Genomic DNA, 15,954 nt, shown 5'->3' on the forward strand with positions numbered 1-15,954 from the left:
TTTATTTAGGAAACCATGTCCATTTGAGGAAGCTGTTTGAAAATTGTACCCACTGCAGAAAAAAAATTGTACTAGTAAAAGTGGTTGTTTTTCAACAGAATGGAGAATGTCCCAATTATCAATCCCAGTCACGAGAGAAATCACATACCCTACCATCTGACTGAACTTCTTCAAACTAATTTTGGAAAGTTAGAACTGCTGTTTGATATGCGCTATATCTGTGGCTTGTTTACGACGGAAAAAAACATTGTTTCTAAATTATGTTTGGCAATACTTCTGTGCCCAGTTATGCTGGTGCAAGAATTTCACTATTCATATTTCTTTAAAATGCAAGGCAGAGTGGAATTGTGTTTAAATCAAGATTCAAGAGTTTATTGTCATGTGTCCCAGATAGGACAATGAAATTCTTGCTTTGCTTCAGCACAACAGCATGAATACAGAATGGATCAGTGTGTCCATATACCATTATATAAATATATACACACATGAATAAATAAACAGATAAAGTGCAAATGAACAGATAAGGGGCTATCAATGTTCAGAGTTTTGTTTGAGTTGAGTTTAATAGCCTGATGGCTGCCAGCCTTTTTGAGGCAGCGACTGCGATAGATCCCCTCGATGGTAGGGAGGTCAGAGCCGATGATGGACTGGGCAGTGTTTACTACTTTTTGTAGTCTTTTCTGCGCCTGGGCACGAACCAAGCCACTATGCAACCGGTCAGCATGCTCTCTACTGTGCACCTGTAGATGTTAGAGAGTGTTTAAGAAGGAACTGCAGATGCTGGAAAATCGAAGGTACACAAAAATGCTGGAGAAACTCAGCGGGTGCAACAGGATCTATGGAGCGAAGGAAATAGGCAACGTTTCGAGCCGAAACCCTTCTTCAGACTTCTTCCTCCTTGACATACCGACTCTCCATAATCTTCTCAGGAAGTAGAGGCGTGATGTGCTTTCTTTATAATTGCATCTGTGTTCTCGGACCAGGAGAGATCTTCAGAGATGTGCACACCCAGGAATTTGAAGCTCTTGACCCTTTCCACCATCGACCCGTTGATATAAACAGGACTGTGGGTCCCCATCCTAACCCTTCCAAAGTCCACAATCAGTTCCTTGGTTTTGCTGGTGTTGAGGGCCAGGTTATTGTGCTGGCACCATTTGGTCAGTCGGTCGATCTCTCTTCTATACTCTGACTCCTCCCAATCTAGGGAACATGATGTTGGTGTTCGCACTATGACCGGCTATGCAGTCATGAGTATAGAGTGAGTACAGCAGGGGGCTGAGCACGCAGCCTTGAGGTGCTCCCGTGCTGATTGTTAAATATTTTGGAGTCCTCCCAGACTTCATGCTCTCTAGCACATACTTACGTGAAATAAAAGGTGTCCAGTCCTCTTGGACCTATTTCTGGAGTGTAGGATGAGACATGATGAGACATCTGTATCAACAAAAGTTTTGCCCGATTACCCATTTAGAAGACAAGATTGGAGGTTGAGCCTTGCCGCCGCCAGTCTGCTGTGTAGGGTATGAGTTTTTATTTCTCTTAAGTTATTAGACACGTAATATCTCTCTTTCTTGGAACATAGCACTACCGCACAGGAACAGGCGCATCTGAACACAATGTCCACGTCGAACATGAAACCAAGTCGAAACTGATCTCCGATACCAATCTAAAAGCTGCTTAAAAGTCGACATTGTATCTGCTTCCACTGCCATCCCTGACAGTGCATTCCAGGCTTCTACCATTTGTAAGAAAAATCGTGTTCTGCATTTTCCTGAAAATTTTCCCACTCTGCCCTTAAAGCTCACCTCCCTAGTTGTTGATATTTCCATCCTGGTAAAAGCATCTGATTGTCTACTCCCGTTATCTATGCCTCTCGTCATTTTATATACTTCTGTCAAATCTCCCCTCAACCTCCAGAGTTCCAGAGAAAACAATTCAAGTTTTTCCAATCTCTCCTTACAGCTAATACCCCGTCGTCCAGGCAGAATTCTGTTCAACCTCCTCTGTACCCTCTCCAAAGCCTCCACATCTGTCAACTGGCCACTAGGGGTGCCGCATGATGGCAGCCTCTGCCTACAGTCTGTCTGTTTCCATCTTTTTTTTTTAGTCTGTTTAAAAAGTAGTTTTGGAGTTTTTTTTTGTTTTTTTATGTGGGGGAGGTGGGTCGGGTTAGGGGGAAACTGTTTCCCAGTCACTTCCTGGCGAGGATGCGATTATTCTCCGAGTCGCAACTTTGCTCCCCCCTCGCGGCCTACCATCTGGATTGGCGCGGCCTTTCCTACCGGAGACCGGCCATTGCTTCAGCAGCGGCGCAGCACTGATTTACCATCGCGGACCGGGCGATACCTTACCTGGGATCGCTGTTTGAACCTCCGGAGTGTTGGGCCTGCTGCTTTAGCATCGTGGAGCTGTGGTTTGCGGAGCTCAGCCGCGGGCGGTGCTGACTTCAACATCGCGGAGTCCTGGGATCCCTTTGCCGAGGGCCGCCAGTGTGAATCTCCGCCCAGCTCGGCCTGTGGACTTCGGGAGCCGTGGTCTCCGGTAAGAAGTGGCCGATTCGGAAGTCCAAGCCGCCCCGACCACGGGTGAACAACAAAGAGGAGGATGACTGAACTTTGGTGCCTTCCCCCACAGTGGGAAACTTTGATTCCGCTGTGTGAGGATGTTTATGTTAAAGTCTATTGTGTACTGTGTTCTTTTTATTTTTTATTCGTATGGCTGTATGGTGACCACACATTTCACTGTACCAATTAGTGCATGTGACAATGAATGCCTCTTGAATCTTAATGGGATAACCAGAACTGGCGGAGTAGACTTGATAGGCTGAATGGCCCAATTCTACTCCTATCCCTTATGAACTGCACACAATACTTCAAATGTGGCCTAACCAAAATCCTATAAAGCTACAACATGACTTCTTGACTCTTATACTCAATGCCCCAACCAATGATGACAAGCATACCATATGCCTTCCTTTCAACTCCATCTACACGTGTTGACACTTTTGGCGAGCTTTGGTCCTGAACCCCAAGAATCCTCTGTACATCAATGCTGTTAAAGGTCTTGCAGTTAATTGTATATTTTCCCCTTGCTTTCGACCTCCCAATGTGTATCACCTCACACTCGCTCAAATTAAACTATTGCTGCCATTTCTCTGCCCATATCTACAATTGATCTAAGGTCATAAGTGAGTAGAATAAGGCCATTTGGCCCATCAAGTTCATTCCGTCATTCAATCATGGCTGATCTATCTCACCCTCTTAATCTCATTCTCCTGCCTTCTCGCCATAACCTCTGACACCTGTACTAATCAAAAATCTATCTATCTCTGTATTAAAAATATCCACTAATAGCCTCCACAGCCATCTGTGGCAAAGAATTCCACAAATTCACCGCCCTCTGACTAAATACATTTCTCCTCATCTCCTTAAACATAGAACAGTACAGCACAGAAACAGGCCCTTTGGCCCACATTGTCTGTGCTGAGCATGTGCTGAATTGATCTAAATCCCACTGTATTGTTTGATAGCCTTTCTCAGTCTGCAGCTCCACCAATATTGGTATTGTTCGAAACTTACATACCAAAATCTATGCAGCCAACATCCACTGCCCTACCATCATTAGTCACCTTTATCACCTCAAAAAAACCCTCAAAAAATACTTTCTTTTCTCAGGGGCAGAGTAATAAATATCCCAGCAAACAGTGTTGAAGTTACTGAGTGGGGAGCATCTGTGGAGGGAATGGATAGGCGATGTGTTGGGGTGGGACAAAATATCCCAGCAGTTGATATTTAGCTCTTTTCAGACTAATGGTAGAAATGCATATGTCCAGGTTGTGTATCCCCAGAGGCAGTTGGATGTCAGTCGGTTCCTTATAAGTTGCTGGGCAGAGCCAAATTGATTCAGTGCAATCTCTCTATTTAATATATTTAATTGCTTCACTTTGAACTGCCAGTTTGTTTACTATGTTTATTCCTTTCTATTCTTGATTGCCACTGTTTATACATGACTACAGCTATTCAGTCTTTTCATTCGTTCACCTGTAATGGATCCCCATTGTTGTAGATGTTTGCTTTTAATGAGTTGTGAGGTTTCAACTAAAAGTTTCCCACATTGGTCAATCATTCCCCAGCTGAAGAAGATAATTAACATAAAAAATTAAATATAGGTAATTTTATTTTCTTTGTTGCTTGGTTAGTATAGGTAACAAATGTTGCACATTGTATTTGAGTGAGCTAAAGCATTGCATGTATTTAAAGTGTTAACATGAAGCAATTGGTACTTGGAAAGAGACTCCGTGAAATTATTGGTGTCTATAAAATTGAACATTGATCTGTTCATATTTTGTGTTGCTGTATGAAAATGTTTCTGAAGGTAATTATTTCCCATTTATTGTCATCTGTTCAGAATTGTGTTGAAAATTATTGTAAGTAAATATTGGGAATCATTATTTTCAAAATTATTACTTGTATAAAATAGATATATTGTCTCGATTTAATTTTGTTTCTAACTTTGGAGAGAAGTTTATAAAGATTAACAGTACAATGTGTGGTTTGGTTAAATAAATAGGTTTAGCCTTTCTGAAATACTTGTTCAAGTACTGATTCAGTATAAAGATTAGTTCCCATTACATTCCCTTCATGAATACGCGCACCCATCCAATGGTAAAATATTCTATAAAAAACCAACTCCTGCATTTTTACCTTTCTTGCAATGGAACAAGCAATTTCTTGCAATTGCACACAAGCTATTGTTTAAAATGAAGACTTGCTTAACATGGCCTGATAGTTGTACTTTGCTCTATCTTTTGGTGCATTTGTAATCTTCCATCAGGCAAAGCTCCATGCCACTTAGTTCTAACTCGGCACTTTCTTCCGTATGGAATTCCCTTTCACTTCATTATTTTATGAAGAAAAACAGTATTTTCTGATCTGTGCAAAATGGCACTACAATATCTTTTTCTCAGACATTTAAAACTTTGCATTCTTGTCAATTATCAATTTTTTTAAAATCATTTTTAATGGCAACTAGACTAAGTGGGCCCTGTCACACGGGAGGCCTGGTCCCCCAACGCAATATTTCACCACTCACCCATAGCCTCCAACTGCACAGGTGCAGCTCATTTCCCCTCATCCCTAGCACTCTCTCCACCTCCTCTTCACCCTCCCTCTCCTTTCCCCTACCCTCAGTCACTCCCTCCCTCCGTCTATAACTCCTCTCCCCACCCTATCCCTCTATCCCACCTCCCCCACTCATCACCTCCCCCACTCATCACCTCCCCCTATCCCCCCCACTATCCCTCCTCACCTCCCCACTGCCCTCCTCCCTGCATTTCCCCCCCTCTACTCCCCCCCCCCCGCCACCTCCTCTACTCCCCCCTCCTCTCCCTGTATCCCCTCTCCTCCCCCTCACTCCTCGCCTCCCCAGTATCTCGAGGTTGCCGCTCCTCTCCCTTCTTGCGTGCCCCGGAGGAGCATCAGCCATCGGCATACTTAGAGCCAGGCCTCGGATCCTCGGCTCGGCCTGGAAACACCAGTAGCTACGGCCGCGCCAGCAGGGGGGTGGGGGAGTCTGCGAAAGGGTGAGAGTTTGGAGAAAAGACGGGGGAAGAACCATGGGGGAGTATCACGGGGGAGGGGGGGCGTTGCGATGGCGGTGTATTTGGGACTCAAAGCGGGCGCTGGACGCTCTCCTCCGCCGGGATCAGACTCTCCGCTTTCCGTTTGGCGACATCTCCGACTCCGGGCCGATGCGCTTCCAGTCCCTCCGAAAACTGTGTCCTTTTGGAGACCTCCGCCGGCCACCTGCAGCGTCCCTCAACTCCAGTAACGACGCAATGGTGCGGCAAAGGGTGGATCGTCTTGGGGAGTGACAGGAGAAGAGACCAATCCGTGCAGCGCTGACTGGCAGGAGAGAAGATCGATCTGCGCATGTGTGGTTTTTAAGAATTTTAAACCTCGCTAACTTTTACAATATACTACCGATCGGAAAGAAACTTGTAACACTCGCAGCACAGGAGAACGGTGAGTGAGATGACAAAAATCGTAGCGCTTATGCGTACCGTTTTTGCGCAAATAGAAAAACCGCGCAAACCAGATGAGCACAAGATCAGAGTTTAAGTTATGTATAGATAGATGGATAGATAGATAGATAGAATGCACGCTTTTCCCCATCACTCCACCATGGTGGCGTAGCAGTCGAACGCAGGTTAATTGGCTTGGTGTAAATGTAAAATTGTCCCTAGTGTGTGTAGGTTAGCGTTAATGTGTGGGGATCGCTGGTCGATAGGCCGAAGGACCAGTTTCCTCTCTGTATCTTTGCATCTCTCAGGGTGGCGCAACGGTAGAGTTGCAGCCATATTGCGCTTGCAGCACCGGAAACCCGGGTTCAATCCAACTAAGGGTGCTGTCTGTATGGAGTTTGTACGTTCTCCCTGTGACCTTGTGGGTTTTCTCCAAGATCTTCGGTTTCCTCCCTCGCTGTAAAGATGTATAGGTATATAGGTAAATTGGCTTGGTATAAGTGTAAATTGTCCCTAATGTGTGTAGGATAGTGTTAATGTGCGGGTCGGTGTGGACTCGGTGGGCCGAATCCGCGCTGTATCTCTGAACTAAACTAAACTCTCAACTCTCCTCCCCCCACCCCAACATATGTTTATGGCATATGTTATTTAATAAGTGATAGCTATTTGTAATGTAGTCATAGCTTTATTTGACTACAGGGGATATCACATTGAATTTTCACCTGAAATATGTTTGACTGAGCGGGTTTGCCAATGTTTTTGCTCCACATATTCACATTTAATACATCATGCGTCCTATTTCTTTGCTTTCTAAAGTAGCATAATATTTAAATGCAGCTGTTAAACGTCTTGCTAATATTTTGAGCGAGAGAGTTCCACATTCTGACATATTTGTTGGACGGTGGGTGGTGGTCGGGGGAGAGGGAGGAAACATTCCTCAATTCTTCAGTGGCTATATTCATAATTATCTTAGGTCCTGTTGTTGAAATTCCATCCGGTTGATCACAACTTTATTCTTGCTTAATATAGAATAAGGAATATATTCAATTTAGTATGGCAAATCACAAAGATATTTTAATTTCATTCCTATTCAGCACTAATAGGTTTTGGGGGAGGGTACTTAAAATTTAAAAACTTGATACATTTCCTGAAATATTTAATTTCCAAAACTGAATGAGGTAACATGACCAATTGGACATTTAAAAAAAAAAAGTTTGAAGAAGGGTCTCGACCTGAAACGTCACCTATTCCTTCGCTGCATAGATGCTGCCTCACCGCTGAGTTTCTCCAGCATTTTTGTCTACCTTTAAAAAAAGACTTGTCCCTTTTGCAGTATTCAAGTAAAATTGGACTACTGGATATAATTTATTTGGCCATTGTTCAATTCAGATTTTATTTAAGTTCATATCTTGAGTTTCAAGAGATAGAATTGAGAGAGATTTATTTTGTTATTGCCTATTTGAGTATACACTTTTCACCTTGATCACTTGGACTATTGTCAGATAAATTAAAACAGCGTTTGGAATCAATTGCAGACACCACAGGATCTACCTTTGAGTTGAAATTATTGTAAAGATCAATCTCATTATTGATTTTGCACACCTAGAACTTTTGCCAACTTGGTCTATTTTGGATTTAAACAATGATTTTCTTATTTTCCTTTTCATCATATAAGATTCACCTTTAACGGTTAAATGCAGTTGCAGCTTCTATGGTTATCTATTTTTTATCATTGGGTGTTTTTCTCTTCATCTTTAACTTTGTAAACTTAATACCCATTAATTTTGAAGATGCATTCTCTCATGCACATTAACTTGCATTTATCACCTACCTATTTTGCCAAATGTATTACTGTCACCAGGTGCTTATTCTCTGTTTTGGCAAATGTTTTTTTAAAAGCACTGAATGTTAACAACAGGACACTTCAAATACTTGGTCAATTATATGAGCAACCATGGCTCTGCATCTCACTTGTTTAACAGCAGTTTCCTGTGTATCCAGCTACATTTAATCTAATTTCATATGCTTGCTTTTTGCAATTTTCTGCAAAACACACAGATGCATTTAAAAAACATAATTACTACACTCTAACCCAGGGGTTGGCAACCTTGTTCTGCATAGGGGCCAATGCCGTGAGCGGATGGTGGGCCACATCTATCACGTGTACACATGGATCCCAACCCGGATGGCAGGCATCAAATCATGTTGGCCGGTGTGAGCAGGTTGGGCCGAAGGGCCTGTTTCCACACTGTATCACTCTATGACTGACAGTTTGATATTTGCCTTGGTACACCTGCACAGCCGTCAGCTGTCTGAAGGAAAAACGCTTCTGAAAACTAAAGCCTCAAACCCGCCACAAGCTCATTGCTACCAAATAGCAGTCTTCCCTCACGCACCTAGACCCTCCCAAGGTATAGACAGTAAGCATCTGAAAACATTAGAGAGGTCCCCTGCCCTGACTCCACCGTGGCTGCCTTTGTAAATGTTTCCAAATTAATTGGCAGAATAGGCAAACCATTATTAGAATCTTCTACAGATGAACATCCCCATCATTGACATATGCAGCGCACACAACTAGTTCAGTAAGCTGTATATGTTGTCCACATGCCTAGACCAGACTTCTGAAGTTGCCCTGCTCTGAGCTCGGTCACAGAATTAAATTTCTCGAGGACTCAAAATGCACCAAGGATGTTCATCGAGTCTATGAGAGGGAGAAAATGTAATTTCTTTATCGACTCATGGGAACATCTGGCCTGAGATCACTGAGTGGTGAAGAAGTATTCAAGTACCTATCCAAGCAGCACATGAAGCCTATGCACAAATATTGGAAGAGTCACCACATCCACCCAACCTGTCAAACAACATCTGGTATTGTTGTTGCAACGTCTGAGGATCACTTATGACACAAGACGATTAGTGTAGGATTCCTTTTGGATGCACTGGAATTGAAGAATGTGTGTCGTGTTGCTGTGGTTTAGCTAGTCAAATTAGAACCAAAACGTTTACGATATCCGACCTTAGACACTGGTTAAATTAAGAAAAGAATGTTATCTTGCGACAATCTCTTGACTTCCTCCACAATGTTATCAATTCTAAATTGACTGAGCCCTGTATATGGGATCTGCAGTCTTCCACTATTTAGGTGGGTGAGAGTAAGTGTACTTGTTTGTAATGTCATGCAATCCTTCCACTGTTTGTGCACATGTTTCAATACCATCCGCAATGCTGCTTTTTCCCTTTGCATGAACATTGACCAAGGATTGCCAACCCTCGGTGGAATGTTGCAATTCTCAATGTGGCTCAGAGCACAACTTTGAATCTCTTCCTTTGTCCAGTAGACAGAGCTTGAAGTAGATTGCTATGAGAGTCAAGTCCAGGCATATGAATGAGGTAAGTTGCCCAATAGATTGGCTGAATGTAACTAGGGTCTCTTAGTGGGAATGTTAGCCAGGGAGAGGTAATTGACATTGGTTCCTCTATCCTTCCAGTGAGTTTTGCAGCTAGGATGTTACCTGGCATCTCAAAATAACTAATAATATAAAGCAATCTTTCTAATGTTTCTTTCAAGAGGACTGATCATTGGGTTATGTGCGAGGCCAAGCATAGATGTGCAAGAATTGGAATGTAAAAAATACACTTTTAGCAAATCAGATTTTCCAGCATGGCACTCTTTTATAAAGTTTATTGGTTGACTTTCATTATTGATCAAAAAATATTTTGAAGGTTGTAATGTATTTTAATACTTTAAAAGCAAAGTGTTTTAAATGCTAGAAATTACTGAGATTAAAAAATGCTGGAAATGCTTTTGTCAGGTAGCTTCTGAGGAGAAAGTATTAATGTTTCGCATCACCCTTTTTCGGAGTGAAAATTTTACTTAAGGCATGCGTAAAACATAAGTAAAAATGATGCAAAGGTGGTTGATGTTGAATGGCAAACACAACCAGAGCAAAACGTAAATGAGGGCATAGAACAGAAATGTTGGACCTGCTGAACAGACCTGCACAGAACCAAAGAGAAAAACAGTGACATTTCAGATTTTCCATCATAGTTCTGAAACATTAACTGACTGAAAGGCTTTGTGAGTAGTGTGCAGAGGCCCACATTTTCTTGAATAATTATCATGTGTTGGTAAAGTGCCAGTCTACCACCAATTATCATGAGGAGGTTCACACCTGCATTGTACTATTTGCTGTTCATTGTTAGTTCAATGAAAATGCCTTGTGCCAACAACTATGGCAGCACAAGGCCCAGTTTCCATTGATGTGTCCACAAAGGGATACATTGAATTCATGGATGAAGTAGACACCAGTATTGGAGTATTGAACCGAATTTTGTGCTGAGCAGCTTTAGATATTGAGAAAGACAAGGCCATGGAGGGATTTGAAAATAGGAATGAGATTGGTGAATTAGGAGCACAGGTGAGGAGTGAGACATTGCAAGTTATGATCGCTGTAGCAGATTTTGGGTGGAAAGTCCATTTTACATGACTGTAGAATGAGGGAGGTCGGATAGGTGTAGAGGGGGGGAATCCTGAATTCTGGGGAGTACACTATAGTAGTAAATGTCCACTGGTGATCAATGTCAGTGTGTAGATTTTGGCAGCTAGCCTGAGGTGGAGTCAGGCCAAGCTATTGAGATGGTGCGCTCACAATGCAAATGTAACTTGCAGCTTATCTTGGGGTCATCAGTCTGTTTCATTTTAGATGGTTGCTTGGGAGACAAATTAAATTGTTGGTTAGGGAATGGAGTTAATGGTAGAGAATAAATAATAAAACAGCCATATTACAATCAGTGTTTTATAAAAATACAGTAGAACTTTCTTGCAATGTAATGGTCTTGTTAAAAAAAAAAGGCTGGTTTCTCAGTGGTTGCCCTCTGTTGCTGTACTTCCATTTTGTTAATAATCTATATTTTTAGATTATATTGTTGCCATAATGAAGTAGTTCGCAAATAACTGTGGTGAACTTCACTCGCGTCTCTGGTCCTTTAGAAGCCAATGCAGACAGTTTAGTGATTGCTGAAGTGGAGATGCAATAGACTGCAGATGTTGTGTTGTAGAGCAAAAAAACTGCTGGAGCAACTTAGTGGCTCCGGCAGCATTTGTGAAGATGAAGGGACGAGAATCCCAGTCCTGATGTAGACACTCAATCCGACATTGCAACCATTCCTTTGTCACCACAGAAACTGCCTGATCTGCTGTGTTCATCTAACGTTTTTTTTTGTTTGTGATAACTACATTGGTTTTCTTTTAGTTTAGTTTATTATTTTCACATGTACTGAGGTAGAGTGAAAAGCGCTTGTTACGTGCTATCCAGGAACATAAAAGACTGTACATGTTTGCAGTCAAGCCATCCACAGTACACAGATAAAGGGTACAGCGTTTAGTGCAAAATAAAGTCAGATTAAAGATGGTTCAAAGGTCTCCATTGAGGAAGATGGGAGAGTAGGACCAAACTCTTGCTGATCAGCGGACCATTCAGTTGGCTGATAGCAGCTGGGAAGGAACTGTCCCTGAATCTGAAGGTCTGCAAACTTGCAAATTGAGTTGGATTGATATTTGGCTGCCTAGTCGTAAGTGTATAAGGAGCATATCAGGGGGCTAAGAACTCATTCTTGCGGGGCATCAGTGTTGATTATGATTGTAGAGGATGATTTGTCACCTTCCCTCAGTTATTGTGGTCTGTTGGTCAGGAAGTCGAGGACTCAGTTGGAGAGGGGAGTGCTGACTCCAAGCTCCATGAGTTTGGAGATGAAATCTCCATGTTTAAATGTTCAAATCAAGACCCTAGCCCAAGTCATTAACACACGTGAGCAATGGTTACACGAGTAACAATTTGCAGTTGGAAAATTGTGCAAGATGGTCAGGGCAATAAAAACATTATGGTTGCAGCATTAATGCCCAGAGGGAGCAGATTTCAAGTCATTCTCAAGACCCAGCTAATCTTTCAGCATGGAATTTAAGGAGAAAATGTTGCAGGGATATCTGGAAAGAATCAGCAAATTGAATAAACTATATTCCATGAGGAAGATTTGATGGACTAAATAGTAAATGAGCTATTCTTTGGAAAGTGAACCAAAATGTCATGCACGTGACCAGATGGCATCACATTAAGTAATACATTAAAACATTATTGTAAGCGATTAATCTTATTCATTGCTATTTTCCTACCTACAGAACTATAATGCACGTCTGCTAAAGATATGAACATTCTAGCGTTTTTTAATTCACAGAGTTTGTTTATGCACATTACTGATTTTAAACATTTCCTAATTCATCTGCAGAACACTTTGTAAACTGTAGTCTGTAACTCAGTATCGCTTATTGATTTTAAACCGTGATTATGCTAACCTCAAATGAATTGATATGCTCTGTGCTGCATTATCTGGCCCATTTTCTTCACATTTTGTATTCTGCATCTGTTCAGGGAGTTAATCCATTCCAGGTTGAGTGAATACAATTCCCTTTTATCTTAGTTGAATGTTGTGCACAAAACCCAAAATGGAAAATGCTGGAAACACTGAACAGAACAGAAGTAATGCTTCACATCAAAGGCCTTTCATCAGAATATTAAGGTCTTTGACGTTAATTTATTTTCTGACATTTCTGCAGATATTGCCTGACATGGGAGTTTCCAACATTTTTAATTTAATATTTGATTCCCAGGATCTGTAGTTATTAATTTGTTATTGTCTATAGTTATTTAAAATCTTGGAGCTGCATTTTTTATTCACAGCATTTCTCTTTTATTACAGTGGTAGATGCTGGTCTGTGGGAAAATGGGCTCACGTATGAATGCCGAACACTGCTCTTTAAAGCCATTCATAATTTATTAGAAAGGTAAGGCAACTGGAATACCTTGCAAACTATTTAATATCTAGCTTAAATTTTACAGAAAACTGAGTGGTAATGTTTGTGTGATTATCTAGTATCTATTTCTTTTCTTGGTGGTGTGAATTGTATACTGGATCGTGATCATTTGTATTAAGTGTGCAGAAATGTGTAGTATTCAGAACACATTTCACAAGGATGTTTGGCCTTTTGCTTTTTCAAAACATTGTGATATTTGACAGGCATAAAATACTTTTATTAAAACAGTCAGAGTTTTTGAAAAAACGTGTATATAATTTAGGCTTAGAGATATAAGCCACATAAATTTTTAAGTAATTACAAAGCCTTTTAATTCCATCAAAATTTATCTTTTCTGTACCTCAAAGGTAAACAAAATTAAGACCTCATTTGGCTATCAATGGGCAGTTAAAAACTTAAAGAAGTGCTCAACTTTATCCATAGACTAGTAGGTCAGTGTATTTTTCTGTACATTTTATTTACAGTTTAGGAAGGCCTTGGACCAGTAATGTGCATTTGCTGCTTGTCAATATACATGTCCATCATATAGAGCGGTGTATATCAGATTGTTTTTCATTACAGTTCACCAACTCTCCATTTTGCATTTATTGAAATTAGAAACGCCTCCAAATATGTATGGCATAATGGCGAAAGTTTTTAATTCTTGATTCAGGAAAAGGACTTTCAGATTACATGAATCTTTTAAAACCTCCAGACTGCACCTTATGGCTAATTATTTTTAAGTCACTTTTGAATTGTAGCCCTCTAATAACAAGTTTATAAACAAGGAAGGTAATAGGTAGGTAGATGTCCCATCTAGATAATCACTTGGGATGTCCTTCCAGGTTTAATTGAGAGAGTTCGTACACCAGAAATGTATTTTCTACTGTATCTTTCGTAATGTGTTTGTCTCTGTCAACATAAAGATAATTGTTCTTTTTAAACAGCATTACTATCCGTTGAACAGTTGAGATTTATCAACAGATTTGTCTATTTCAAGCTTTGGACTTTAGATAATTGGGAAATGTTTTAAAATTAAAACATCAGGGACAGTGGGACAGGCAGCATCTCTGGAGAGAAGGAATGGGTGAGTCTTTGGGTCGAGACCCTTCCGAAGAAGGATGTTGGGACCCGAAATGTCACCCATTCCTTCTCTCCAGAAGTGCTGCCTGTCCCGCTGAGTTACTCCAGCATTTTGTGTCTATCTTCAATTTAAACCAGCATCTGCAGTTCTTTCCTACACACCAGAACTATGAATGTTTTGCTAACATGCAGTAACCCTGTTGATTGCCATGGAAGTGACAAACACATAATTTGCAGCCTGTTCAAATATTTGACATTTTAAAGATCTAAAAGAGATATTATGGGGAAAGAGGTAATTGAAGGGAGCTAGGCTCTCCACCCTCACCCTTCAAACCAACGTGATTATCTTTGTGTAGAGCCACAGGAGATACACAATCTCTTCAATTAATGTTTTTTTCTGTTACTGTGGAGAATGACATGAAAACTGGGGAACTTGGAAATGTTAATGGAGATATCTTGTGGACAATGTGTACTATAGTGGAGGACTGCTCAACATCCTAAGGCATATGAAGATAGATAAATCTCCTGAGCCTGATCAAAAATATCGAAAGACACTGGAAGCTAGAGGGGATATTGTTGGACCTGACAGAGATACATGAATTATTGTTGGATAACGGTGAGGTGCAGAAAGACTGGAGGGTGACTAATATTGTCTGTTGATTTAAGAAGGGCTGGAAAAAAAACCTGTGAACTATTGATCGATAAGCCTGACAACTGTGGTTAGAAAGTTACTTGAGAGGGTTCTGAGAGATAAGACATACATTGGGAAGAACAAGGCTTGATTGGTAATATTCAGCATTGTTTTGTGTGTGGGAGATCATATCTCATGAATTTGAGTTTTTTAAGTAACAAAGATCGAGGGCAGGGTCGTAGACGTCTATTCTGACTTTAACAAGGCCTTTAAGGTTCCACATGTAGGCTACTCTGAAGGGTTAGATCACATAGAATCCAGGGAGAGCTCTCTAAAATTGTAGATAGACACAAACACTCTGGGTCAGACAGCATCTCAGGAGAAAAGGAATAGGCGATGTTTCTTTCTTCAGTCCCTTCTGTCCAGTCCCTTCTTCAGACTGAGTTGGGGGGGGGGGGGGGGGAAGGAAAGGTGGGATATAGACATTGATATATAGAGATATAGAACAAATGATAGAAAGATAAAAAGTAACAATGATAAAGGCGAGCGGCCATTGTTAGCTGTGGTCTAGGTGAAACCGAGTTACTGACAATGAGACTCAACAAGATGACTCAAAGTAAGATTCGCTTTAGGTTAGGAAGCAGAGAGTAGTGGTAGAGGATTATTTTTCAGACTGGAGACCTGTGACTAGTGATGTACCTCAGGAATCTGATGGGCCCATTCCTGTTTGTCATCTTTATCGTTCATTTAGATGATAATGTACAAGGCATGATTAAGTTTGCAGATGACATCAAAGTACGTGGCATGCAGATAGTGAAGATGGTTATCACGAATTACGGTGTGATACTGATCAGTTGGGCAAGTGGGCTGAGGAAGGCTAATGGAGTTTAAGCTAAGAATGTGTTTGTCAGACCAGGGCATGGCCTTCACAGTGTACAGTAGGGCCCTGGGGGTTGTAGAGCAGAGGGATCTTGGAGTACAAGTAGAGGCACCAGGCGATTTACATGTGGGTTTATGTTCTTGAAAAGTAGCGCATAATTCAAAAACCTGTAAATGAAACGTATACGTGACTGGTCTCAGCGATAAATTTGAGTTTGTTATTCGAAATATATGAGCACGTAAATAGAGTTTTTGTGTTATAGGAACAAGAGCATTATTTCAAAAACACATAAATCAGACACGTGTAAAATGCAAGGTGTCTGTATATAGTTCCCTGAAAATGCCATTGCAGGTAGATAGTGTGGTGAAGAAGGCTCTCGGCGTGCTGGCCTTCAGTCAGGGAGGTGATCCTAAAAGGGACATTATGTTGCAGCTGTACAAGATGTTGGCGAGGACGTACTTGGAGTATTCTGTGCAGTTTTGGTCACCTATTCC

At 41.2% G+C, this 15,954-nt stretch overlaps 1 protein-coding gene across 3 annotated transcripts in view; it reads left to right on the plus strand.

The window, feature by feature from the left end:
• The window catches only part of med13l (mediator complex subunit 13L), a 213,300-nt gene that overhangs the window by 86,993 nt on the left and 110,353 nt on the right, over window positions 1-15,954 (plus strand). For all 3 annotated transcript variants that reach the window (XM_033043124.1, XM_033043126.1, XM_033043125.1), the window contains exon 3: window positions 12,773-12,857. In XM_033043124.1, the coding sequence (XP_032899015.1) occupies window positions 12,773-12,857 (85 nt within the window). The remainder of the gene's footprint in view (window positions 1-12,772; window positions 12,858-15,954) is intronic.

This window comes from Amblyraja radiata, chromosome 25 (assembly GCF_010909765.2).
Source record: "Amblyraja radiata isolate CabotCenter1 chromosome 25, sAmbRad1.1.pri, whole genome shotgun sequence".
In the NCBI taxonomy this organism is placed as follows: domain Eukaryota; kingdom Metazoa; phylum Chordata; class Chondrichthyes; order Rajiformes; family Rajidae; genus Amblyraja; species Amblyraja radiata.